This window comes from Lithobates pipiens, unplaced genomic scaffold, assembly GCF_037356315.1.
Source record: "Lithobates pipiens isolate NorthernLeopardFrog02 unplaced genomic scaffold, aLitPip1_a1.2 Scaffold_13, whole genome shotgun sequence".
Taxonomy (NCBI): domain Eukaryota; kingdom Metazoa; phylum Chordata; class Amphibia; order Anura; family Ranidae; genus Lithobates; species Lithobates pipiens.
The window spans coordinates 114,447,381-114,474,187 of NW_027507718.1; the positions used below are offsets into that span (position 1 = coordinate 114,447,381).

The 26,807-nt window shown below is 45.2% G+C and overlaps 1 protein-coding gene across 1 annotated transcript in view; it reads right to left on the bottom strand.

Moving 5' to 3' along the window:
• Positions 1-6,308: 6,308 nt before the first annotated feature.
• SPINK2 (serine peptidase inhibitor Kazal type 2) overlaps positions 6,309-26,807 on the bottom strand; it is a 55,587-nt gene continuing 35,088 nt past the window's right edge. Inside the window, exons 3-4 of the mRNA XM_077475411.1 lie at positions 12,037-12,146; positions 6,309-10,224 (exon numbers count right to left, since the gene is read on the bottom strand). Coding sequence (XP_077331537.1) covers positions 10,179-10,224; positions 12,037-12,146 — 156 coding nt within the window. The 3' untranslated portion in view covers positions 6,309-10,178. The remainder of the gene's footprint in view (positions 10,225-12,036; positions 12,147-26,807) is intronic.

Below are 26,807 nucleotides of genomic sequence, written 5' to 3' on the forward strand. Positions count from 1 at the left end.
CATCGCTTTTATATAGCTGCCCTTTGCGATCCTCTACATATGTGTTGAATGGAACCAAACAAAAGAACAGGTGTACAAAATTGTACGAACATTACTTTCATGAATATATAAAATGTGGATTGGTTGCAAATATCTAAGATGCTATCATTGTAGTTATATTCCTCTACAAACAAAGAGTCATTCATGTTTCCTTGATTTAAGGAAAACATGAAGGAGGCTGAGGGTGTGTCAGGAATGTACATTCAGATGCACTGAATATGGTCTGCGGCTGAGGTTAATGTCAACAATTTCCCTTATTGCCATAGTTACATGCCTGTAGTCAATTAGAAGGCCAACCACCTGTAGAAGAGACTGCTGCACACTCAAAATATCATAATCTGATAAACAGTTGTTCAGCAGGGGTCTTTTAGGGATTGGCAAGCAAAGGAATGCCATTTCAATTATTACCATTATTAACGTTTCCCATGCCCATAAGAGTATATGCAGAAAGGATATTTAAATATTAAAGTTAAAAAATAGGCCAAAAAATATTGTCTAATTGCAAGAACCATGAAGATTCTTGATGTCTTTTGTATTTTCCTTCCAGATGTGTGCTATAATCCAACATAAGGCAGCATCTCCATTTCCTCTGTACAGGAGCTTCCTGTAATGAAGACCAGTTACTGCTGCTCGCTTTCTCCTTGTGCAGGGTGATTGGTTTTGTATCCACTCTCCTGTAATTTTCTCCAGGCAGCCTGTACTGGATGAGCCTGCCAGTTAACTGTTGTCTAGTGACAATAGTCAAGATCTTGAATCCTGTAATAATGGATCCCAGTGGCATTACCATGGGGTTGCAGACTGCACCCCCATGACACCCACCAGATGAGTGACACCATCAAGTAGGTATATATACTGTATGTGTGTGTGTGTATATATATATATATATATATATATATATATAGTATCTCACAAAAGTGAGTACACCCCTCACATTTTTGTAAATATTTTATTATATCTTTTCATGTGACATCACTGAAGAAATGATACTTTGCTACAATGTAAAGTAGTGAGTGTACAGCTTGTATAACAGTGTAAATTTGCTGTCCCCTCAAAATAACTCAACACACAGCCATTAATGTCTAAACCGCTGGCAATAAAAGTGCGTACACCCCTAAGTAAAAATGTCCAAATTGGGCACAATCAGCCATTTTTCCTTCCCGTTGTCATGTGACTCTTATGCCACGTACACACGATCGGCCCAGCAAGAAGAACTGAAGAGGGGGACAAGACCCCCGAAAAGGGGGACAAGACCCCTGAAGTCGGAAGAAGACCCCCGGACAGCAGCGGCGACAAAGAAGAAAGCCGGGTTCCTCTGCTAGTAAAAGAGCTAGTAAAAGAGCAGAAGATAGCGGAGGAGTCCGACGAGAAGACCCCCCAAGATGGAAGACCACTGGGGGGGGTGTGAAATAAATTATTTAAAAGACATGTGTTGTGTTTTTCTTTACACTTTTTTTCACCAGGTGAATGGGTAGGGGTACATGGTACCCCAATACTCATTCACGTAGGGTGGGGGGTCGGTATATATTAAAGGGGCTCCCAGATTCTGATAAGCCCCCCGCCCACAGACCCCAACAACCAACAGCCAGGGTTGTCGGGAAGAGACCCTTGTCCTCATCAACATGGGGACAAGGTGCAGGGACCCCCTTCCCCAAAGCACCCCCCATGTTGAGGGCACGCGGCCTGGTATGGCTCAGGAGGGGGGGCTCGCTCATCCCCACCCCTTTTCCTGACCGGCCAGCTGTGTGCTCGGATATGGACTTTGGGGGGACCCCCACGCCGTTTTTTCGGCGTAGGGCTTCCCCTTTAAGTCCATACCAGGTGACGGGGCCGGCGAGGTGTCAATCTCGCCAATGAAGGCGGTGACATTGACCTCCTTCGCTAGTCCTGTCTACCTGGAGCCACGTTCAAAATGAATGGACTTTCCTCTGTGTGTGGGCAAGTCCGTTCATTTCAAAAGTCCGGCGGACTAGCACACAGACGGCCGGAGTGTCCGCCAGACTGCCGAGTCCGGTGGACAATTTTGAGTCAAAACTTCTTTCTAAGTCTGCCGGACTTTTGGAAAGAAAAAGTCAGTCGGAGCCCACACACGGGCGGATTGACCAAGTCCGCCAGATAGTCTGATTGTGTGTACGCGGCATAAGTGTTACAAGGTCTCAGTTGTGAATGGGGAGCTAAATTTGGGGTTATCGCTCTCACTCTCTCATACTGGCCACTGGAAGTTCAACATGGCACCTCATGGCAAAGAACTCTCTGAGGATCTGAAAAAAATTATTGTTGCTCTACATAAAGATGGCCTAGGCTATAAGAAGATTGCCAAGACCGTGAAACTGAACTGCAGCATGGTGGCCAAGACCATACAGCAGTTTAACAGAACAGGTTCCACTCAGAACAGGCCTCGCCATGGTCGACCAAAGAAGTTGAGTGCACGTGCTCAGAGTCAAATCCAGAGGTTGTCTTTGGGAAACAGACGTATGAGTGTTGCCAACATTGCTGCAGAGGTTGAAGGGGTGGGGGGGTCAGCCTGTCAGTGCTCAGACCATACGCTGCACACTGCATCAAACTGGTCTGCATGGCTGTCATCCCAGAAGGAAGCCTCTTATAAAATTGATGCACAAGAAAGCCAGCAGTTTGCAGAAGACAAGCAGAGTAAGGACATGGAACCATGTCTTGTGTTTTGATGAGCCCAAGATAAACTTATTTGGGTCAGATGGTGTCAAGCATGTGTGGTGGCAACCAGGTGAGGAGTACAAAGACAAGTGAGTCTTGTCTACAGTTGTGCATGGTGATGGGAGTGTCATGGTCTGGGGCTGCGTAAGTGCTGTCGGCACTGGGGAGCTACAGTTCATTGAGGGAACCATGAATACCAACATTTACAGTGACATACTGAAGCAGAGCATGATCCCCTCCCTTCAGTGTCTGGGCCACAGGGCAGTATTCCAACATGATCATGACCCCAAACATACCTCCAAGACGACCACTGCCTTGCTAAAGAAGCTAGGAGTAAACGTGATGGCCTGGCCAAGCATGTCTCCAGACCTAAGCCCTATTAAGCATCTGTGGGGCATCCTCAAACAGAAGGTGGAGAAGTGCAGGGTCTCTAACATCCACCAGCTCCATGATGTCATCATGGAGGAGTGGAAGAGGAGTCCAGTGGCAACCTGTGAAGATCTGGTGAACGCCATGCCCAAGAGCAGGCAGTGCTGGAAAATAATGGTGGCCACAAAATATATTGACCCTTTGGACCCAATATGGACATTTTTACTTAGGGGTGTACTCACTTTTGTTGCCAGCGGTTTAGACATGAATGGCTGTATGTTGAGTTATTTTGAGGGGGCAGCAAATTTACACTGATATACAAGCTGTACACTCACTAATTTACATTGGGATGCCTGCCTTTATGCACGCATTAACTTTAATGGCATCCCAGTCTTAGTCCGTAGGGTTCAATATTGATTTGGCCCACCCTTTGCAGCTATAACAGCTTCAACTCTTTTAGGAAGGCTGTCCACCAGATTTTAGAGCGTGTCTATAGGAATGTTTGACCAAGTCTCCGCTGTAATTCATCTCAAAGGTGTTCTATCGGGTTGAGGTCAGGACTCTATGTAGGCTAATCAAGTTCCTACAACCCAAACTCGCTCATCCATGTCTTTATGGACCTTGCTTTGTGCACTGGTCCAAATCATTTGGCGCAGGGGGAATATGGTATAGGTTTTCAGGGGATGGGCTTAGCCCCTTAGTTCCAATGAAGGGAACTCTTAAAGGGGTTGTAAAGGTTAATTTTTTATTTTCTAAATAGGTTCCTTTAAGCTAGTGCATTGTTGGTTCACTTACCTTTTACTTCTTTGTTTTCTTTGTCTGAATTTCTCACTTCCTGTTCCTCCTCAGTAAGCTGTTCTGGCTGACTAAACACCGCTCGCATGATGGTGTGAAGTTTACTGAGGAGAAACAGGAAGTGAGAAATTCAGACAAAGAAAAAAAACATTTAGAAGGGAAATCGAAGGAAAAGGTAAGTGAACCAACAATACACTAGCTTAAAGTAACCTATTTAGAAAATAAAAAAGGAAGCTTTACAACACCTTAAAGGTGTCAGCATACCAAGACATTTTGTACATTTTCATGCTCCCAACTTTGTGGGAACAATTTGGAGATGGCCCCTTGCTGTCCCAACATGACTGCACACCAGCACTCAGTGAAACAGGAAAGGTGGGAAGGACATTATCATGGTACTTAGCTAACTCGAAAGAGTTTGATAAATGTTCAGTTTAATGTGAACCTGTCAGGAAACAAAAATGAGCCAAAAAGCTTTCCCTGCAAAAGAAGAGTAAATACCCCTCCTGGTGTTCTCTCCCTCTCATATCCTCTGAAGTCTGTTTATAAACGAATGCCGCGTACACACGATCCGACTATCCAGCGGACTTAGTCTGGTAGACAAACCGCTGGATAGTCCGCCGCGCTTTCTGAACGAGCGGACCCGCCACACACGACCGGACTTTTCCAGCAGACCTAGTCGGGAGTCCGCCGTACTTTTGAAATGAAAGGACTTGCCCACACACGGAGGTCAGGAAAAGGGGTGGGGACGAGCGAGCCGTACCAGGCCGCGTGCCCTCAACATGGGGGGGTGCTTTGGGGAAGGGGGGGCGCCCGTGTGAGGTCCCTGCCCATTATGATGTCACAGTCCCAGCATCCTCTGTGACATCATAATGGGTGGGGACATCACACGGTGACCCCGCCCATTGTCCCTATATAAGTCGCAGCACAACACATCCCTGTCATTACGGCCAGAGACAGCGTCGAGTCAACATCTCAAGGAAGAAGAAAATAAGAGAAGGCGGCGACAGAAGACGGGGCCTCCGCCAGTAAAAGAGCTGGAAGAAGGAGCGGAGGCCCGGCAAGATGAACCGAAGAGGGGGACAAGACCCCTGAAGTCGGAAGAAGAGGCGGCGACAGAAGACCGGGCCACCACTAGTAAAAGAGCTAAAGGAAGAAAGCGGAGGCCCAGCAAGAAGAGCCAAAGAGGGGGACAAGACCCCTGAAGGGGGGACAAGATCCCCGAAGTCAGAAGAAGACCCCCAGGCAGCGACGAAGAAGAAAGCCGGCTCCTCCGCTAGTAAAAGAGCTAGCAGAAGATAGCGGAGGAGTCCGGCGAGAAGACCCCCCAAGATGGAAGAAGACCCCTGGAGCTGTGCAATAAATTATTTTTAACCCTTGTGTGTTGTGTTTTATTTACATTTTTTTCACAGGTGAATGGGTAGGGGTACATTGTACCCCATACTCATTCACATAGGGTGGGGGGCCAGTATCTGGGGGCCCCCTTATTAAAGGGAGCTCCCGGATTCAGATAAGCCCCCCGCTCGCAGACCCCGACAACCAATGGCCAGGGTTGTAGGGAAGAGGCCCTTGTCCTCATCAACATGGGGACAAGGTGCTTTGGGGTGTGAGGGCCGCGTGGCCCCCTTCCCTAAAGCACCCCCCCATGTTGAGGGCACGCGGCCTGGTACGGCTCAGGAGGAGGGGGTCGCTCGCTCATCCCCACCCCCTTTCCTGACCGGCCCGGCCTGCGTGCTCGCATAAGGGTCTTATATGGACCTAGGGGGACCCCCACGCCGTTTTTTTGGCGTAGGGCTTCCCCTTTAAGTCCATACCAGGTGACGGGGCCAGCGACATGTCAATCATTGACTTCCTTTGCTAGTCCCGGCTACCTGGAGCCATGTTCAAAATGAACGGACTTTCCTTAGTCCGTTCATTTCAAAAGTATGGCGGACTAGCACACACACGGCAGGATTGTCCGCTGGACTCGCAGTCCGGTGGACAGTTTTGGAGTCAAAACTACTTTCTTCTTTTTTTGGGGATAAAAAAGTCAGCCGGAGCCCACACACCACCGGAAAGTTTGATTGTGTGTACGAGGCATTAGTGTATCGATCACCTGTGTCCATCCTTGAGTTCAGTTGTTCTTCCCACAAATCTTAAGTTACTACAATACACAATGGTGATGCGGAGGTCAGTAGCGGGAGCCACTAAGTACAGCTGGTCACTCGTGGAGTTGTTAGTTTCTAAGCAGACTTCACAGGAATATTTCTCTACAACAGAAGTTGGTGATATGGGCAGCCTGAGTGGTAGGTACTCTCTTCTTTTACAAGGAAAGCTTTTAGGTTAATTGTAGTTTTCTAAGTGGGTTGCTTTAGGATTAGGTTTACCCTAAACAACATTAAATGTTGGTATTGCATATCTCTTAGTTTCATAAAAACAAGATGTATTACAATAAATTCGTCTTTACTTTCATGGAGGGGTTAAGAAAATACAATAGTGAATTGAACTATAATGTAGGAAAGGAAGTACAACTGAAGAATCCCTGATAAATCCTATTTTAAAATTCTGATACCTTCTGGTTGAAAAGCACAGTTTTTTTTACTGGAAGATACACTGTTAAAATAGAACTGAAAAACAGTTTTTCATTTTAGAAAGCATAAGGGAAGGTTATAGAACCTGTGTCCTATTGGGGAGATTTCCCTTCTCTACCTGTCCCATAGCACAAACAGGAAGTGAGAGGACACACCGTCAAAGTAAGGAAAATCCACGGTAGCTAGTGTCCCCATTGGAATATTTGGTGATAATGACCTCCACGATAAATAGGATAAATCCCTCTCAAATCAAAAATCAAAAAAAAAAGTTTGCATGCTTTCAAAAAAGAAGCACTATTTATGATGCATTTAGTGAAGAATATCTGAATACCAAATTAAAGGTTCCAAAGAAAAGTATAAGATAAACACAACTCTAGGTATTGTATTTGGTAACATGCTGACTTTTTTATATAAATTGATTGCTAGTAAAAATTAATGTGTGAATCAACAGAATGATATTAAAGTTGAATTCCAGGTGAACAGCTACAGTGAATCCGCAGTTTATAAACAGTATATGCATGTTTGCCATTTCACTTTGTAAAAATTAGTAAAGTTGTACAGTAAGGCATAACCTGTGCCACCATGTTCACTGGACAATAAATCAGCAACTTCACCTCTCTCAAATGAACAAAGTGGTGATCCTGGAAGCTGTAAATCTAAAGTAGGAGAGTGATCTTCCTAGCATTGTAGTATGGTAGACGTGTGTAAATACAGCACTGGCTATTCAGGATTATACGTAAATCCTTTGGCATGTAAAACAGTACATACTGTATGCTATTTGTATTTAAATTGTTTATTCAGCTGTTTGCTAGGAATTTCACTTTATGGCTATGTGCACGAGTTTGGCTCATCAGCGTCAAATCCCTGTGTCTTTGGGTGTCCACAGTATCAGCATGCAGGCCTACTGCCAGCAACCTGTCAAAATTTATGATAGGCTGACATATGTGACTAGTTGACCACTTGTTACAGTGTCCAGCTGATATACAGCGGGTAAAATAAATATTGAACACGTCACCATTTTTCTAGGTGAATACTTTTCTAAAGGTGCTATTGACATGAAATTTTCAACACATGTCGGTAACAACCCATGTAATCCATACACACAAAGAGACCAAAAAGAGTGACATAAGGAAAAAGTATTGAACACACTAACTGAAATGTATTTAAAGCGGGGTTCCACCCTAAAGTGGAACTTCCGCTGATCGGAACCCTCCCCCCCTCCGGTGTCACAATTGGCACCTTTCAGGGGGGAGGGGGGTGCAGATACCTGTCAAAGACAGGTATTTACACCCACTTCCGGGCATAGACTCCCACGGGAGTCTACGCTCCTTCCTGTCCCTGCGCGATGTCTGCTGGGACACACACGGGTCCCAGAGACAGCGCGGACAATTCCTATTGTGCTGCGTGACTCGCGCATGCGCAGTAGGGAACCGGGAAGTGAAGCCGATTTGCTTCACTTCCTGATTCCCTCACCTAGAATGGTGACGGCAGCAGCCGAGAGCCAAGCGATCGATCGGCCTCGGCTGCCGGCATCGCTGGACCCCGGGACAGGTGAGTGTTCATTTATTAAAAGTCAGCAGCTGCAGTATTTGTAGCTGCTGGCTTTTAATATTTTTTTCCACAGTGCAATCCCGCCTTAATACTTGATACAAAATCCTTTGTTGCTAATGACAGCTTCAAGATGCCCCCTGTATGGAGAAGTCCTATGCATTGCTCAGATGTGATTTTGGCCCATTCTTCCACACAAACAGTCTTCAAATCTTGAAGATTCTGTGGGCCTCTTCTATGAACTCTGATCTTTAGTTCATTCCATAGATTTTTTATTGGATTAAAGTCGGGTGATTGGCTGGGCCATTCTAGCAGCTTTAGTTAATTTCTTTGAAACTAATTGAGAGTTTCCCTGGCTTTGTGTTTGGGATAATTGTTTTGATGAGATGTCCACCCTCATTTTATCGTCATCATCCTGGTAGATGGCAGCAGATTTTTATCAAGAATGTCTTGGTATATTTTTCCATTCATTCCTCCTTCAATCATATGAAGTTTGCCAGTACATTATGCTGAAAAACAGCCCGGCACCATGATGTTCCCACCTCCAAACTTCACTGCTGGTAGGGGGGTGTTTTGGGGTGATGTGCAGTGCCATTTGACCTCCAAACATGGTGTGTATTGTGGCATCCAAAGAGTTCAATTTTGGTCTCATCTGACCAGACTATATTCTCCCAGTAATTCACAGGCTTGTCTAAATGTTGTGCATAAAACTTTAAACAAGCTTCAACATGCTTTTTCTTCAGCAATGGAGCCTTGTGTGGTGGGCATGCATACAGGTCATGGCAGTTAAGTGCATTACTTATTGTTTTCTTTGAAACAATTGTACCTGCTAATTCCAGGTCTTTCTGAAGCTCATCACAAGTGGTCCTTGGCTCTTGGACAACTCTTCTGATAATTCTTTTCACTCCTGTTGTGGCGGTTTATAGTGAAATTATGTTCTTTCCACTTCTGGATTATGGCCCCAACAGTGCTCACTGGAACAATCAGACGTTTAGAATTTCTTCTGTTACCAATGCCATCAGTATCTTTTGCAAAAATATGGTTCCCAAGGTCTTGAGAGAGCTTTGCTTTTACCCATCATGAGATCTTTATTGTGTGACACCTTGGTTATGAGACACCTTTTTATAGGCCATCAGTTGAGATGGAACCAGCTGATATTATTTTGCACTGACAGGGGGCATGCTTGCTTTCTAATTACTAATATATTTCACCTGGAGTCTTGGCTTTTCATGCCTTTTTGCACCTCCCTTTCTTCATGTATTCAACACTTTTTCCCTGTGTTTTTATTACACATAACTATATATCTGAACGTATTTGTTTTGGTTTCTTTGTATGTATGGATTGCAATGGTTGTTACCAATATTTGATGAAAATTTCATGTCAATCGCACTTTTATAAATATATTTACTTAAAAAAAAGGGTGATGTATTAAAATACGTATTTTACCCGTTGTATATTTTAGCCTATCATAGACTTATCCAGGTTGCTGGCAGTAGAACTGGATGCTGCAACTGTGCCTGCAAATACTGTCACCAAACCAAACATGTACATGAGACTTATGGCAAAACCTAACTCCCAAAAGGAAGCTAGTTCCATTTTAAACACCCCCTCCCACCCCACCCAAGTAAAATTACGTGATTTAATTTTCTATTCTTTTTGAATTTTCATATTTTTGACCCTGTACCCATTGCCACTCTGAACTAAGCCAGAATTATGTGTCACTGGTCCTGCAGCCTCCTGGGGTACTTACATCACATCTCCCAGAAGGCTGCAGAATCGGCACACTGATTGGCTAGGGGTTGGGCATGGCATGTCAATCGGAGCTGGCTGCCTGTACCCAGAAAAGGCCAGCTAAGGAGGACCAAAATGGCAGCACGAGACCCATTGTACGGCACCTGAACAGTGGATTGCAGAGAACAATGCTAGTTTGGCTGTGTAGGTGAGCATGTGTTTTGAAGAACCCAGGAACACAGGTAAGAGGGGAAAAAAATGACGGGGGTGGGAGGAGTTGAGTCCCATTTTAAAACAATTGTGGATATAGAAAACATTGCAGAAACTACATGCATAATCATTTTGTTTTCTTCATTATAACAAGACATTTTTGCATTTGTGACAGATGTTCCATCGTGAACTGAAATGCTATCCATGGTGATGATCGTGGCAACATCTGAAGCTTTGCAAGGTCTTCATGCATCAGCATACATGAAGCGATTTAATCTGAACCTTCTGTTTATTCTGTCTGTGGAGAAAGAAAATACATTTCACATTATCCATGCAGCACCAGTATCATAATGATTCTTTGTCAAGTACTTAGCATCCTATAAATATTGACCTAGTCACTAAGCACTGCCAAGGCTGAAAATAGAGGCCACTTAAAGGAAATATGCTGTTAACAATATACATCTAAGTGTCTGTTCTTCGTTTTGTGCAGCTTTGCAGAGTGCAACATGCATCGAAAAATTCATGACACGCTTAGTTTTGATAATTGTTTTATAAATATTCTATAAACAATGATAAATGATACAGCCAACATGCAAACATTGTTAAAAATGCAAAGTATAATAGAAAATAAAAGGTAGGAGACCCTGCTGAAATTATATTTCTTTATTATGAAACCGGAAATGTCTGGGCTGATTTATGGCAAATTCAATCTGATTGGTTCCTAATGGCAATTTAGACACTATTCCATCCTCCAAGATTATAAATCACACATAATATTTTTAGACACTATAGTAACAGAGCTTAGACTGAACACAACAGGCGCACACATTATGGCACACATATTGCAGTTTAAAGATTAGTGCCAGTAATGAGCTATCTTCTTAAGGGCCCATTCATATTTCTTCATTCCCGGGCGGTACATTAATGTGCTTATAACGTATGTTGCATTATGGCAGTCTATTAATTCTGAATGGTATTCCAATACACAGAAATGGACATACCAAACACAATACATCTCGGTTCATTGTGGTACACTGCAAAAGCTTGTGTTTTAGAGCTGTGTTGACTTAGTATGTTGGGATGCCATTCAAAATCAATGGCACTACAATGCTCAAATGCATGTAATGTACGTAAACCTGACCCTACCATTTGAATGTCACAGCTGAAATCGAGACTCATCAGACCAGGCAATGTTTATTCAATCCTCTATTGTGCAATGTTGGTGAGCCTGTGCAAATTGTAGCCTCAGTTTCCTGTTCTTAGCTGACAGGAGTGGCATCCGGTGTGGTCTTCTGCTGCTGTAGACCATTTGCTTCAAGGCTCAACGTGTTGTGCATTCATAGATGGTATTCTACATACTTTACTTGTAACAAGTGATTATTTGTGTTACTGTTGCCTTTCTATCATCTGAAACCAGTCTGCCCTTTCTCCTCTGACATCAACAAGGCATTTTTGTCCACACAACTGCCACTCACTGGATATTTTCTACTTTTCAGACCATTCTCTGTAAACCCTAGAGATGGCTGTGCGTGAAAATCCCAGTAGAGTAGCAGTTTTTTAAATACTCAGACCAGCCTCTCTGGCACCAACAACCATGTCACATTCAAAGTCAATTAAATCCCCTTTCTTTCTCATTTTTCAGCAAATCGTCTTCATTACGTCTAGATGCCTAAATGCATTGAGTTTCTGCCATGTGATTGGCTGATTAGCAATTTGTGTTAGCAAGCAACTGTTGAATTGCTTGCTAACACAAATTACTAATCAGCCAATCACATGGCAGAAACTCAATGCATTTAGGCATCTAGACGTAATGAAGACGATTTGCTGAAAAATGAGAAAGAAAAGGGATGTACCCAATAAAGTGGGCAGTGAGTGTATATTGCATGATGCAATCATGTCAACCTGAACCAGAATTGCACTACCATAGTGAAGTAAGTTGGTGAATTACCCTAATATAGTGTAGTGTTCCTAAGAATATGCTCTGTGAGTTTATAAATGAACCAGGATGCATAATGATATACTTTGTCTCTGGAAATGTGAACTGGTTCACATGTAGTACTTTAAGATGGATCACTAAAAGCGATATGCACAATCAAAACAAGCATTTTACCTATTTGAGGCACACAGCATGCACTCATTGGAATAGGAATTTCCATCAGTTCCACAAACAGGCTCAAAGTTCCTTGGGCACCCAGGCAGTTCGTACAAATGGCATTTTGGCTGAAAAATAAATGTCAATGTACAACTTTAATATTTAACAAAGGAAAAATTGTCTTCCATATATGCTGTAAAAGCATTTGGACCTGATAACAGAGTTACCTTAGAAACCCAGTTTGCTCGTTAATTCATGTGATTATGTATCTGTTCAATTACAGCCAGATAAACTGAAAAGAAGAGTAAGAACTTTGTACCTAGGTGATGACTAAGAAAATCCTTTCTCCATAAGGGCCCCTTTCCCACTTGTGCGACCTGAAAGCAAAACATGGTGATGGTATATGGGTGTTCACATTTTGTGATCTCTGGAGTGTTGGAAGATAGCAAGTAACCTTACATCTATGATATATTGATACTCAACTGCTGTAATCTACGAGGAACACATCTCTTTAGAGACCCTCTGCAGCTCTATTATCTAGGAGTGACCATGTTGCGACTTATCCTTTCTTACCCACTGTATTATACTATGGTAATTACATAACCACTGTTTAATTGGGAATCAATATTATGGACCAATCACCTCCTTGATGTGATATGCCTGTCACACCTGCCATTTTCCTGGATACTCACCTATCTTGCTACCTAACTTGTTGTCAAACCTTGTGTGATGAGCATTTTAATGTATGCCTAAGCTCCTGAAGAAGCGTGTATATACGCGTAACATATAAAGCCAAGTTACTGCACAACATGACCAACTCACACCAAGACCGATAGGAAAATCATTTGCTATTGCAACAAGGGCACTGTCATGGTTAATCAGGATTTTCTTGGTGTATGAGTTGTGTGCAGTATCAGTATCTAGGCAAACCTTACTTTGCAAAGTTTTTAATTCATTGTTTGTTTTTTATTTTTAATCGATTTATAATAAAAACTATTTTCATTTCTATATTGTAGATCTCAGTGCCTATAAAGTCCAAGTACCAATTCTCAATTTTTAATCAATTTATAATAAAAAAATAAAAAAAATTCTACATTGTATATCTCAGTGCCTATGAAGTCCAAGTACGAATTCTCCATTTTTAATCAATTTATAATAATTAAAAAAAAATTCTACATTGTGTATTTCAGTGCCTATAAAGTCCAAGTACCAATTCTCTATTATAAAACTAGCAATTAAAAAAAAATAATATAGCATATACAATTGCGACAAAAGTCATATTGTAATAAAAATTTTATTAAAAATTACCTTTCCTTTTCAATTTGCAGTTCTGTAATTTTATGTAAAATGCAATGCAATATGGCTACCTGGAGGTTTCCCAATGGGCCATGTTTCCCTTAAATAAAATAACTCTTATCAATACCATGTCGTTGATATTGATTTAAAAGTTTCACACAATTTTTTACACAATTTTAATATTGTGTGATTGGCTCACTGATTTTCCCAAAAGTCTGCACTAAGATACAATAGAGATTTTGAGCCTCCCCTGCAACAAAAATGTCATTTTTGGTGTGATACTCTCAAAGGGCGATCACATCTAAAGGGATTTCCTCTAGCTCCATAAAACAGGACCAGTCATGCCTTATTTCTAACACAAGGGATGCTTACATTTCTTGTGATAGGAATAACAGTGATAAAAATATATGTATTTTTTTAAAGGGACAGTTTAAAACTTAAAAAAAAAGTAATAAAATAAACAATAATAAAAAAAAATGTAAGGCACCCCGCCCCCATGTTCATGCACAGTGGTGAACCCATATGTAGGTCACACCCCATCTATGTAAATGGTGTTTGCACCACACATGTAATTCTAGCACTAGACCTCCTCTGTAACTCTAAACTGGTAACCTGTAAAAAACATCGCCTATGATGATTTTTAAGTATCTTAGTTTGGCGCCATTCTATGAGCGTGCGCAATTTTAAAGTGTGACATGTTAGATTTCTATTTACGTAGCATAACACCATCACCATTGCAATCAACTGTCACTGGAAAAATTTGCCAAAAAGCATGTGCTCCCACAACTCTAGGTGTAAATGGGGTCTGAAAGTGAAATTGGTACCTTTACACAAGAACAATGAGGCTCCATTCACATCTGTGTGTTTCCAAATGCATGACAAACCGCATAGAAAATGAGCACTTGACCATGCACCCAAGTGCAGAAAATGCAACAAAAAACTGCGGTAACGCACTATGCCCCACTTCAAAAATAGCTCTGGAGCATCTCTGGGGAGAAAGTTACGCGTAGGGCATGCAGGAATGTGAGTTTCCTCTGGGAGGAGATGTGAATGAGGTCTGCCATCTGAGTGTCTCCATCCATTCCCTCCTATGTAATTATATATAGATGGCCATACACTATGCAATCTGATCGTACAATCTCTGTACAATTTCATTTAGATTTTGCCAAAACTATGGAAGAGGATGACCCACCTGAACAATCCATTCAATTTGTATCAAATTAGACAGGCCCTTGGGCTTACATACAGTAGCTGATAGTGGATCTAATGAAGATTGTACAATAAGATTGTATAGTAAGTGGGTGGAAGGTGGTAATGTAATGAGGTAGGTGTCGTGAATAGAGATGGACGAACTTCTGACGGGACATTTCGTAAACGCGAACCGCGAACGCGGCCAAAAGTTCGCTAACCGCAAAGTTTGCGACGGGCCCCATTGACTTCAATGGCAGGTGAACTTTAAAAACCTACAGGTCATATTTCCAGCCACAAAATACTTACTAGCTGTGCACACATAGTCCCACCACATGGCCACTGACATAACACATGTATGAAGTGAATCTGGGATCGACAACTACAAGCATTCTTTTTTTATCTGTGAAATTTTGACAATTCAGGACTCAGGAGCGCATGAAGGCAATGGAGGAGAGGAAAGGTCAGGGTAGGCTATGAAGAGGGTGCAGGAGATGATCACCAGCACCGTGATATAGAGCACTGACACCAGCACCGTGATATAGAGCACTGACACCAGTACCGTGATAGAGTGCACTGACACCAGCACCGTGATATAGAGCACTGACACCAGCACCGCGATAGAGTGCACTGACACCAGCACCGTGATATAGAGCACTGACACCAGCACCGTGATAGAGTGCACTGACACCAGCACCGTGATAGAGTGCACTAACACCAGCACCGTGATAGAGTGCACTGACACCAGCACCGTGATAGAGCGCACTGACACCAGCACCGTGATAGAGCGCACTGACACCAGCACCGTGATATAGAGCACTGACACCAGCACCGTGATAGAGTGCACTGACACCAGCACCGAGATAGAGAGCACTGACACCAGCACCGAGATAGAGAGCACTGACAGAAGCACTGATACCAGCCACTTGCTGCTGGGCCCCAAAAATATGACACCGCTCAACCTCTTCAAACAGGAGGGTACGGGCATATAGTACGGTGTGCTTTTTTTGTAGAAGGAAGTGAGCCAAATGTAGAAAAAAGGTCTGTGTGCTCGATTAAATAAATAGTTTATAGAGATATACATGGTCTACTGGTCACATGTGTTGAATTCCTCCAATATCCATGCCTCATTCATTTTTATAAATGTGAGGTAGTCAACACTGTCGTGAGCTAGGCGAGTGCGCTTATCGGTCACGATCCCCCTTGCTGCGCTGAACATCCTTTTGGACAGGACACTGGACGAGGGGCAAGCCAACAGTTCCATTACAAATTGGGCAAGCTCTGGCCAGAGGTCAAGCCTGCCCACCCAGTAGTCCAGGGGTTCATCACTCCTCAGAGCATCCACATTGGCCGTTAACCTGATGTAGTCGGACACCTGTCGGTCTAGGCGTTCTCTGATGCTGGATCCGTATGACACCTGTTGATGGGTCGGCTGAAAGAATGACCTCATATCAGAAGTCACCGACACATCTTCAAACCACCCTCTTCTTGCAGGCGCTGTTGGATTGGTACCCGCAACTCTTTCTCTGGGAGTGGGAATTCCTCCTCTGCCAGCGCACGCTAAAGCAGAATGCAGCATTTCTCGAGGCAAGGCCTGGAAGTGCTCCATTCTGACAGCCCTCTGTGACGGTTGTAACATTTCCGCCATTTTGTGTTTGTACCGGAGGTCTAAGTACGTTGCCACCCAGTACTGGTCCTTGACCCTTATGCTTTTTAGACGGGGATCCCTGTTAAAACACTGGAGCATGAAGGCCCCCATTTGCACTAAACTTGAAGCGGTGTGGTGGCCTGGCTCCTGCTCATCATCCAGAATAATGTCGTCCTCCTCGTTCTCCTCTCCCCATCCACGCACAACAACAGAGATCCCAGAAAGGTTTAAAGCATGCTCTTCTTGCTCCTCCTCATCCGCCCCGCCACCATCCTCCTCTGACTCCTCTTCAGACTCCTGTTGTTGACTTGTCTCAGATAGAGTAGCCCCCCCTGGGAATTCATCCAGCATTGCGACTTCCTCATCTTCCCGCTCCTGCTCCTCCATGGCTTGATGAATGACATTGCGCAAAGCACGCACCATAAAGAAGGCATAAGGTACCATGTCACTGATGGCGCCATGGCTGCGACTGACCAATTTGGTGATCTCATCAAATGGCCACAGAAGTCTGCATGCGTCGCGCATGAGCAGCCCCTGGCACAGTGAAAAAAAAAACAGCTCCCCAGAACCTGTTCTGCCGCAGAGTTCGTACAGGTAGACGTTAACTGCACATTTCTGCTGGAGCAGCCTATCAAGCATATAGAAGGTTGAGTTCTATCGCGTCGGGCAATCGCAAATAAGACGTCTGACCGACAGATTGTGTCGTCGCTGAATGTCAGCAAGGCGAGCCATGGCCGTGTAAGATCTTCTGAAATGGGCTGAGATTTTCCTTGCCTGCCACAAGATGTCCTGGACCCCAGGGTATTTGACAATGAATCGCTGCACGACCAAGTTTAAGACGTGTGCCATGCATGGCACGTGCGTAATTTTGCCCTGTTTCAATGCGCTAAGCAGATTGGTACCGTTGTCACACACCACTTTACCAACTGTCAAATTGAGCGGTGTTGCGTCTGTTGTGCCTCTTGGCTTCTAGGCACAACAGACGCAGCACAGCATGGCAACGTCTCACCTGGCATGTCGAATAGGTTCTTGGGAGCTTGGGCAGCGCAGTGGAAGAGACGCTAGCAGCGGAAAAGGAGGAGTCAGCCAAGGAGGAGAGGGAGGAGGATGGAGTAGGAGGAGGAGAAGAAAAGGCAGGCCTGCATGCAATCCGTGGCGGTAAAACCAAATCTACACGGGTGCCACGGGTTACATGCTTGACGGCCGTCAGAGGGTTCACTCAGTGGGCAGTAAAAGTGATATACCTTCCCTGCCCGTGTTTGGTAGACCACGTGTCTGTGGTCAGATGTATCTTGGCACCGACACTGTGTGCCAGAGATACATTCACTTGCCGCTGAACATGGCCATATAGCTCTGGGATGCCCTTCTGTGAGAAATACTTCCTTCCTGGGACCTTCCATTGTGGTGTTCCAATGGCCACAAATTTTCGAAAGGCCTCCGAGTCCACCAGTTTATATGGCAGTAGTTGGCAGGCTATCAGTTCTCACAAGCCAGCCGTCAACCGCTGGGCAAGAGGGTTATCCGGCGTCATTTTTTTACGCTCGAACATTTGGCCCATGGAAGCCTGCCTTTTTGCAGAAAAACGTGAGGATGGCGTGATGGAAGGTGGAGTAGAGGACAATTGTGAGGAGAGAGGAGAAGGAGAAGACCAGGCTGGACGGTGAGAGCCTGGAGTGTGGCTTTGTGTGTTCCGTTGCTCCCACTGGGCTCGGTGATGGCAGCTCATGTGCCTTCTTAAGGCGGTCGTCCCTAGGTGAGTGTTGGGCTTAACGCGACTTATGCGTTGACTGCAAAGATTGCAGATGGGCACACTATTGTCAGCAGCGGACATGTTAAAAAAAGCCCACACTGCGGAGCCATGTGCCGGCATCCTGGGAGCGCCAGATGTGACCGTACATGGTTGATGCTTCACTCCTGATACATTCGCAGTCTGCTTGGTCCCTCCTGTGCAATGTAAGTTCTTCCTGCTTCTCCTACCTATCTGCTGGTCCATATCTCCCTCTGAACTCCCCTCCTCTTCCTCTCCTGTGGGCACCCACATGACATCACTAGACACGTCATCATCAAGATCACCTTCCCCAGCGCTATAATTAGAGATCTCGGAGTACGCAGCAACAGCGGGGATCAACCTCCTCCTTGAGCTGATCTGGGTACTGTCGTCAGACTGCTGAGTGGTGGTTGTTGCTACCTCCTCTTCCTGATCCAATGCCAAGAGTGGCTGTGCATCGGAAATGTCTTGATATAGACCGGAAAATAATTCCTGTGACTCAAGCTGAAGGAATATGGTGGTGGTGTTGGTGGTAGTGTCTTTGGGGGTGCACACACCATTTGTGGACCTAGTAGCTAGTGATTTGCAGACTGTCCCTCAGTCCCTACACTGATAAAAGACTGATGCAGAATAGGGCAGTAATCTGCAGCACAGCCCTGCACCAGCACCCTATATATTGTACACCTATACCAGTCCTTACAAGGACCTTTGTGGACCTAGTAGCTAGTGATTTGCAGACTGTACCTCAGTCCCTACACTCATAAAAGACTGCTGCAGAAACCAGCAGTAATCTGCAGCACAGCCCTGCACCAGCACCCTATATATTGTACACCTATACCAGTTCTTACAAGGACCTTTGTGGACCTAGTAGCTATTGATTTGCAGACTGTCCCTCAGTCCCAACACTGATAAAAGACAGCTGCAGAATTGGGCAGAAGTCAAGTATAATATTCTTTATATATTTGGAAGAAAGTATATTATACGTGTACAACCCTATATACTGTACACCTATACCAGTCCTTAAAAGGACCTTTGTGGACCTAATAGTAATAGCTAGTGATTAAACTGACTGTCCCTGCTCCACACAGCGTCCTGTCCCTACACTGACAAAAGACAGCTGCAGAATCAGTCAGCAGTGCATTCAGCAATCACCAGCACAGCAGTGCACCAGAACCCTATATACTGTATATTATACGTGTACAACCCTATATACTGTACACCTATACCAGTCCTTAAAGGGACCTTTGTGGACCTAATACTAATAGCTAGCTAGTGATTAAACTCACTGTCCCTGCTGCACACAGCGTCCTGTCCCTCCCTACACTGACAAAAGACAGGCTGCTGCTGCAATCACCAGCACAGCAGTGCACTGAACCCTATATACTGTACTACACCTATACCAGTACTTAAAAGGACTTTTGTGGACCTAATAGCTAGCGATTTGTGTCACTACAGTCTCTCCCTGCTCCACACAGCGTCCTGTCCCTAAACTGACATAAGACAGAATGTAAAATGTCCGCCAGATCAGGTCTATTTATAAGGTAGGGGGAATGTCCAATTGTCCATGTGCTGAAATGTCTCAATTGGCTGTCCTGTACCCCATGATGGATGTGTCATCATGGGTCAAAGTTCTTTCACACTGTAAACACATATGTCCACCGGGCGAACAGCGGCAATAGTCCGCCGATTGGGCGAATCGCGAACACGCAAAATTCGCTGCAAACTGACCGCCGGGTGAACAGTTCGGCCATCCCTAGTTGTGAACGCGCCCTATCACACCCTCTTTTGTGATGCAACAAGGAAGTGAAGGCTTCTACAGAAAGTGAATACTGAGAGACAATCTACAGAAAGTGATAGAATCGTAAAATCATTTTAAAAATTCAAAAAAACTGACAGGATTTTAAACCTCCTGTGGATAAGGTAAAAGAAAAGCACTTTGCTATGGCTGAGCCAGAAATGGCATTGGAAATCGCTTCTATTTATTAAGAAAAGTTAAATTCTGCCCAAAAAGGGCCCATTAGAGCCCTGCAGGTGCAGCAGCTGATTGATAATTATAAAACCACTGCCATACAGATTCACTGTACACATGGACACAGAAAAACACACAGCTATTTTATCAGAATAATAACAGGTAGGAATCTGCAACAAATCTTGTTAAAATCCTTGCAATGTACATAGATCACCGAGAGGGGGATGTTTTTGTACAACAAAAGTGGAGTTATTCTTTAAAGCGGAGGTCCCCCCTAAAGTGGACCTTCCACTCATTGGAATCCTCCCCCCCTCCGGCGCCACAATTGGCACCTTTCAGGGGGGAGGGGGGTGCAGGTACCTGTACAGTACAGGTATCTGCACCCACTTCCGGCATAGCTATCTGCGGAAAGGGGCGTAGATCTACGCCCCTTTCCGAAAGTCCCCCGCTGCCTGCTGGGAAACACACAGATCCGAGAGGCAGCGGGACCATCCTTATTGCGCAGCGCGACTCGCGCATGCGCAGTAGGGAACCGGGAAATGAAGCCGAAAGGCTCCACTTCCTGATTCCCATACCCAAGATGGCGGCGGCAGCACCCGAGAGACGATCGAGAGATCGGCTTCGGGTGCCGACATCGTGGGCGTGCTGGGCGGGTAAGTGTCCTTATTTTAAAAGTCAGCAGCTGCAGTATTTGTAGCTGCTGGCTTTTAAAAAAAAAAAAAACGGCGGACTCCCGCTTTAAGCAAGTATTGTTACATTTGACCATTAGAAGCTGGCAAAGTTCAACATATAATTGTTTTATGCATGCAAAGCCTAATATGCTGGCTTTTTTCCATTTAAGGATATGCCAAGTCAGCCTAGAATAATTTGAAACTGGGGTGGATATCAGATTTGGATTGAGTGGAGGATCAGTGTGAAAGTTCACTGTGAGGAAAATACAGAACGTTAGCTGCAGTTAGTGTTTATTCTAAATCAAAGCTAAATTGAAAGTTGAGACTTTAGCCTGCGACAATAGAGAGATCTCTATTCACATAGCTGGGGAGATGCAGAATTCATCAGAAGTCACAGCATTGCAGATGTCCTGATGACAGCTACCTCTTCACACCTAAATTCCACATAGTATTGACATGCCTTCTGGCCTCATTATTAGTATGTGGACCAGGAGCCAAAGAACTGTATTTTGAGACAAATTCCCTTTAACGCTGTTGCTCGACTGCTGAGTAGGGATGAGCCGAACACCCCCCGGTTTGTTTGCACCAGAACCTTCGAACAGTCCGAAAATTCATATGAACTTTAGAACCCCATTTAAGTCTATGGTACTCGAACGTTCGAAATCAAAAGTGCTAATTTTAAAGGCTAATATGCAAGATATTGTGCCTTAAAAGGGTTTGGGGACCCGGCTGCTGTCCCAGGGGACATGGATCAATGCAACATTTTTTTTTTAAATGGCAGTATTTTCGGGAGCACTGATTTTAATGACGATTAAAGTGAAAAAAAAGTGAAATATTCATTAAAATATTGTGCCTGGGGGGTGTCTATAGTATGCCTGTGAAGTGGCACGTGTTTCCCGTGTTTAGGACAGTCCCTGCACAAAACGACATTTAACGGAAAAAAAGTAATTTAAAACTGCTTGCGGTTTTAATGTAATATCTGGTTCTGGCAATATGGATGAAAATCATTGAGAAAAATGGCATGGGTAGCCCCCCTGCCCATTACCAGCCCCCTTGGGTCTTGTACGAATATTAAGTGGAATCCTGTACCCAAATTAAAAAAAGGAAAAGTGTGGGGCCCCCAGGCCCTATATACTCAGAACAGCAGTATACAGGCGGTGCAAACAAGACAGGGACTGTGTAGGTTTGTTAAGTACAATCTGGTACATTTTTAAAGTGTAGCTCCAGTCCAAAAATCTATTTTTAAGCTTTTTGGAAAACATAGGGAAGGGTTATCACGCCTGTACAATTTTTTTGGCCGTCCGTCTTTTTTCATCTCACTCCCTGTTGTCTCCTTCCGTTTGCAAGTAGGAGACGTTTGTAAGTTGAATATTTGAAAGTAGGGGCCTGCCCTATATGCTCTGCAGACATGATCCGCAGCCACCTCCTCCCAGCCATTTAAAAGTCCATGGGTTTCTTGGGACTGTAAATCATCCCTAAAAGACTGCTGCTGCTGATGCTGAGTGCCAGGCTCCACCTCCATGCTGACACAATCCTCGTCCTCTTGCTGGGTGATGGGTGGGACAGCAGGAACACTGTCTGGATAAAGGGGGCCTTGAGAGGCAAGGAAGTCCTCCTCTTCCTGCCTCTGTTCTGCCTCAAGTGCCCTGTCCATTATTCCACGCAGCGTATGCTCCAACAGGTGGACAAGAGGTACAGTGCCACTGATGCATGCACTGTCACTGCTCACCATCCTCGTGGCCTCCTCAAATGGTGGCAGGACAGTGCATGCATCCCCGATCATGCCCCACTGACGTGGTGAAAAAAAAAATGAGCTCCCTTGACCCTGTCCTGGTGCCATAGTCGCACAGGTACTCACTGATGGCCCTCTGCTGCGTGTGCAGCCGCCGCAGCATGGCCAATGTTGAGTTCCACCTGGTGGGCATGTCACATATAAGGCGGTTCTTGGGCAGGTTCAACTCCTTTTGGAGCTCAGCCAGCCGAGCACTGGCATTATATGATCGGCGGAAATGCACACAGACTTTCCTGGCCTGCCTCAGGACATCCTGTAAGCCCGGGTACCTGCCCAAGAACCACTGCACCACCAGGTTAAGGACGTGAGCCACACAGGGCACATGGGTCAGCTGTCCCTGTCGGAGGGCGGAGAGGAGGTTGGTGCCATTGTTGCAAACCACCATTCCTGGCTTAAGCTGGCATGGTGTCAACCACCTCTCGGCCTGCCCCTGCAGAGCTGACAAAATATCTGCCCTAGTGTGGCTCCTGTCCCCTAAACACACCAGTGCAAGCACGGCATAGCATATTTTTGCCTGCGTACTTGCGTAAACCCTTGAACGCCTACGGAGCACCGCTGGTTCTGAGGACAAAGCACAGGAAGAGGCCATAAAGGAAAAAGAAGAGGAGGGGGGAGGAGAGAGGTGTGCCACAACCAGTAGTAGCATTTTGGAGGCGTGGTGGCGGAACAACCTCCAACACTACTGCACCTTGTCCTGTATCCTTCCCAGCTGCCAGAAGAGTGACCCAATGGGCCGTGAAAGATAGGTAACGTCCCTGTCCATGCCTGCTGGACCATGAGTCAGCGGTAATATGCACCTTACCACTGACCGCCCCGTCCAGCGAGGCATGATGGACATTGCCTTCCACATGCCGGTAGAGAGCCGTAATCGCCTTCCTTGAGAAAAAGTGGCGTTTGGGAACCAGCCACTGAGAAACTGCACATTGCACAAACTCAGGGAAAGGGGAAAAGTTTACTAACTGAAAAGGCAGCAGTTGAAGTGCTAGCAATTTAGCCAAGCTAGCATTCAACTGCTGGGCATGTGGATGGCTGGGAGTGAACTTCTTTCGACGGTCCAGCAGCTGGGGCAGGGAAATTTGCTTGGTACAATCCGACATTGGTGTACTGCTAGCAGAGTGCTTGCAAATACTTGGCTGTGACACACCTAATTCTACACCTTCATTCCTCTCAGTGCAGGTTTCAGAGAGGACTGAAGGTATACTGGGGTTGGAGATCCAAGCTGATGAGGAGCAAGGAGAGGTCCGCTTTGTTCTTTGGTGAGGGTCTTTAAGGTACGCTTGCCAACAAGCTACATGGCAGGTCAACATATGTCTGGTCAAGCATATGTTGCAAATAGCAGCGGTGCGATCTGATGCACTCGTCTCAAAAAAGGCCCACACCAAAGAACTTTTAGAATAACGTGCAGAGGCAGCGCTCTGCACAGGCGGAGCTCTGCTGTGGTAATTCAGTCGGTGTGCTGCCCTTAAGCTGGCCCCCGGAGGGCATCCTGCCTCATTGTAGATGTGCCTCCTCCTCCTCCTCCCTCCTATTAGGCACCCACGTGGAGTCAATGACCTCATCATCCCCTCCCTCTTCATCACTGGAGCAAACCTGGCAGTATGCTGCAGCTGGTGGAACATGACTGCCAGATTGCTGTCCTTCTTGAGCATCCCCTCTCTCTGCACTCACGCTACTGCCTTCCTCTAGCTGGGTATCATCATCAGAGCCTTCAAAACGCTGGGCATCCTCCTGGAGCATGTACCCAACACTGTGCTCAAACAGTTCGGGGGACTCCTCAGGAGGACATGGTGGGTCTAGGGAAGGACAGCAATCTGGCAGTCATGTTCCACCAGCTGCAGCATACTGCCAGGTTTGCTCCAGTGATGAAGAGGGAGGGGATGATGAGGTAATTGACTCCATGTGGGTGCCTATTAGGAGAGAGGAGGAGGAACATCTCCAACGAGGCAGGATGCCCTCCGGGGGCCAGCTTAAGGGCAGCACACCGACTGAATTACCACAGCAGAGCTCCGCCTGTGCAGGGCGCTGCCTCTGCGCGTTATTCTAAAAGTTCTTTGGTGTGCGCCTTTTTTGAGACGAGTGCATCAGATCGCACCGCTGCTATTTGCAACATATGTCTCAAGCGTATCTCGTGTGGCCAAAACATCAGCCCCTTTGGGCATCACATGCTGATGACATTGAGACGAGGGAAGAGGACGCGTTGGCAACTGCTTTGCCAGTACCCTGAGCCCGGGTGAAGGAGGATGAGGAGGTCATCCACTCTACCAAGTCTTTGACATGATGCGGCTCAACACGTCCAGCTGCCGAAAATAAGGACAAGCGTGTTCCATGGCCACGTGCTGATGACGATGCACCGCGTCCATGACCAGCACTGTTGTCTCTAGACACAGAGCCTACTTTCCCTCTTTTATTGGCTCATGACTGTCTGCCTCTCCTTGTTTGCCTTCCAGACATACTAATGGCCTGCAGGGAGATGGAAAAACCAGCAATTGAGGTAGCTTTAGGTGCACACTGAGCAGATGACAACGTACACCGACTGTAATTACTGCAGCTGCCTGCCTGTGGTATAGAATCCGAAGAACACCAGCAATTGGGGTAGCTTCGGGTGTATACTGTGCAGGAGGCACAATACACCCACTGTAACTGCGGCAGATGCCTGTGTTACAGAAAAAGAACAACACCAGCAATAAGGGGTAGCTTCAGGTGTATACTGTGCAGGAGGCACACTACACCCACTGTAACTGCTGCAGATGCCTGTGTTAGAGAAACAGAACAACACCAGCAATAAGGGGCAGCTTCAGGTGTATACTGTGCAGGAGGCACTCTACACCCACTGTAACTGCTGCAGATGCCTGTGTTACAGAAACAGAACAACACCAGCAATAAGGGGCGGCTTCAGGTGTATACTGTGCAGGAGGCACAATACACCCACTGTATCTGCTGCAGATGCCTGTGTTACAGAAACAGAACAACACCAGCAATAAGGAGTAGCTTCAAGTGTATACTGTGCAGGAGGCACAAAACACCCACTGTAACTGCTGCAGATGTCTGTGTTAGAGAAACAGAACAACACCAGCAATAAGGGGTAGCTTCAGGTGTATATTGTGCAGGCGGCACAATACACCCACTGTAACTGCTGCAGACGCCTGTGTTACAGAAACAGAACAACACCAGCAATAAGGGGTAGCTTCAGGTGTATACTGTGCAGGAGGCACACTACACCCTGCGCTAGGTTAACAAGCAAAGATGACACTGTCCCTGCCTATCCTGCTCTCTCCCTGCACGCCAACACACTACACAAGGCCGCTGCACTGGCAGTCTTATATAGTGTGGGGCATGTACTAAACCCCTCTGAGCTATAATTGGCCACAGGCCAGAGAAAAAGGATGATTCAGCCACTACTCTCAAGCCAATAAATGTGGCAGACATCTCGCAAGTGTAAAGTAGGTACTCCTGCGCTAAAAGGAATCTATAGATATGGTATATTGAAAAGATAGGTGCTGCATACACCCTAAGGACCAAACTCGTGTCCAAGTTTGTAAGTAATCAGAAAAAAGGGGGGTGGTGTTGCGCTCCTTTCAGAAGATAATTTTTTCCCTATATATAGTATATTATTAGAATTATCAAGTTATGTTTATAGGTAGCAAACATTCATCAGTTTAACTGACCAAATAAAGTGCAAATGTGCAAAGAGAGTATACTAAAATGTTACCATAAATTAATTAGCATACACGTTAAAGGGGACATGAGCATTCATCATAAAAAATTCCTATTGTGCAGTAAACATATTTAAAAACATATATAAAACATATATCCAGCATGTGCAATATTACGTAAACAGGTAAGTAGTGTAACTACGTGTGGTTTCAAAATTGTGCAACATACGCAAAAAGTGAGTAATTCAGAAAGCAACTTATTTCATCAAGGAGAAACACAAATTATGTATATAAAACAAATTAAAGGTATATAAATAAATAAATAAAATTATTTTAACAAGCTGAGTGTATCAAGTCTCTAGTGCAATATTGGACGCTATTTCCGGTCCAGTGTGCAACAGTAGTGCAAATGTGCAAGTGTTTCACAGGAACACTGTGTGCTGCTATACTGACATTCAGTGTTACTGTGCCTTTAAGTGCAAGGGAATGAGTCTTCAGTGTCACTGACACCCGTGGTTGTAATAAATTATTACCTTACTGCTGTAAGGTAAACAGCATGTAGCGAGGTTTGGGGGGAGGGATCCCTTCGGATCGGTCTGTTCCTAGGCGTTCATACTGTGTATGGGGTAAAGCCAGGGGGGATCCTTTCCTTTCTTTCCACTGGGTGGTAGTTACTTTGATCACTCAGATCGTTTAGATGCTCAATGTATCAAGCTATAAGAAAGATAAAAAGAGGCCTACCATGGTGCAGTATATTTGAAAAAGGGTTTAAAGTTTATTTGAGTAGAACCATAAAAACTCACA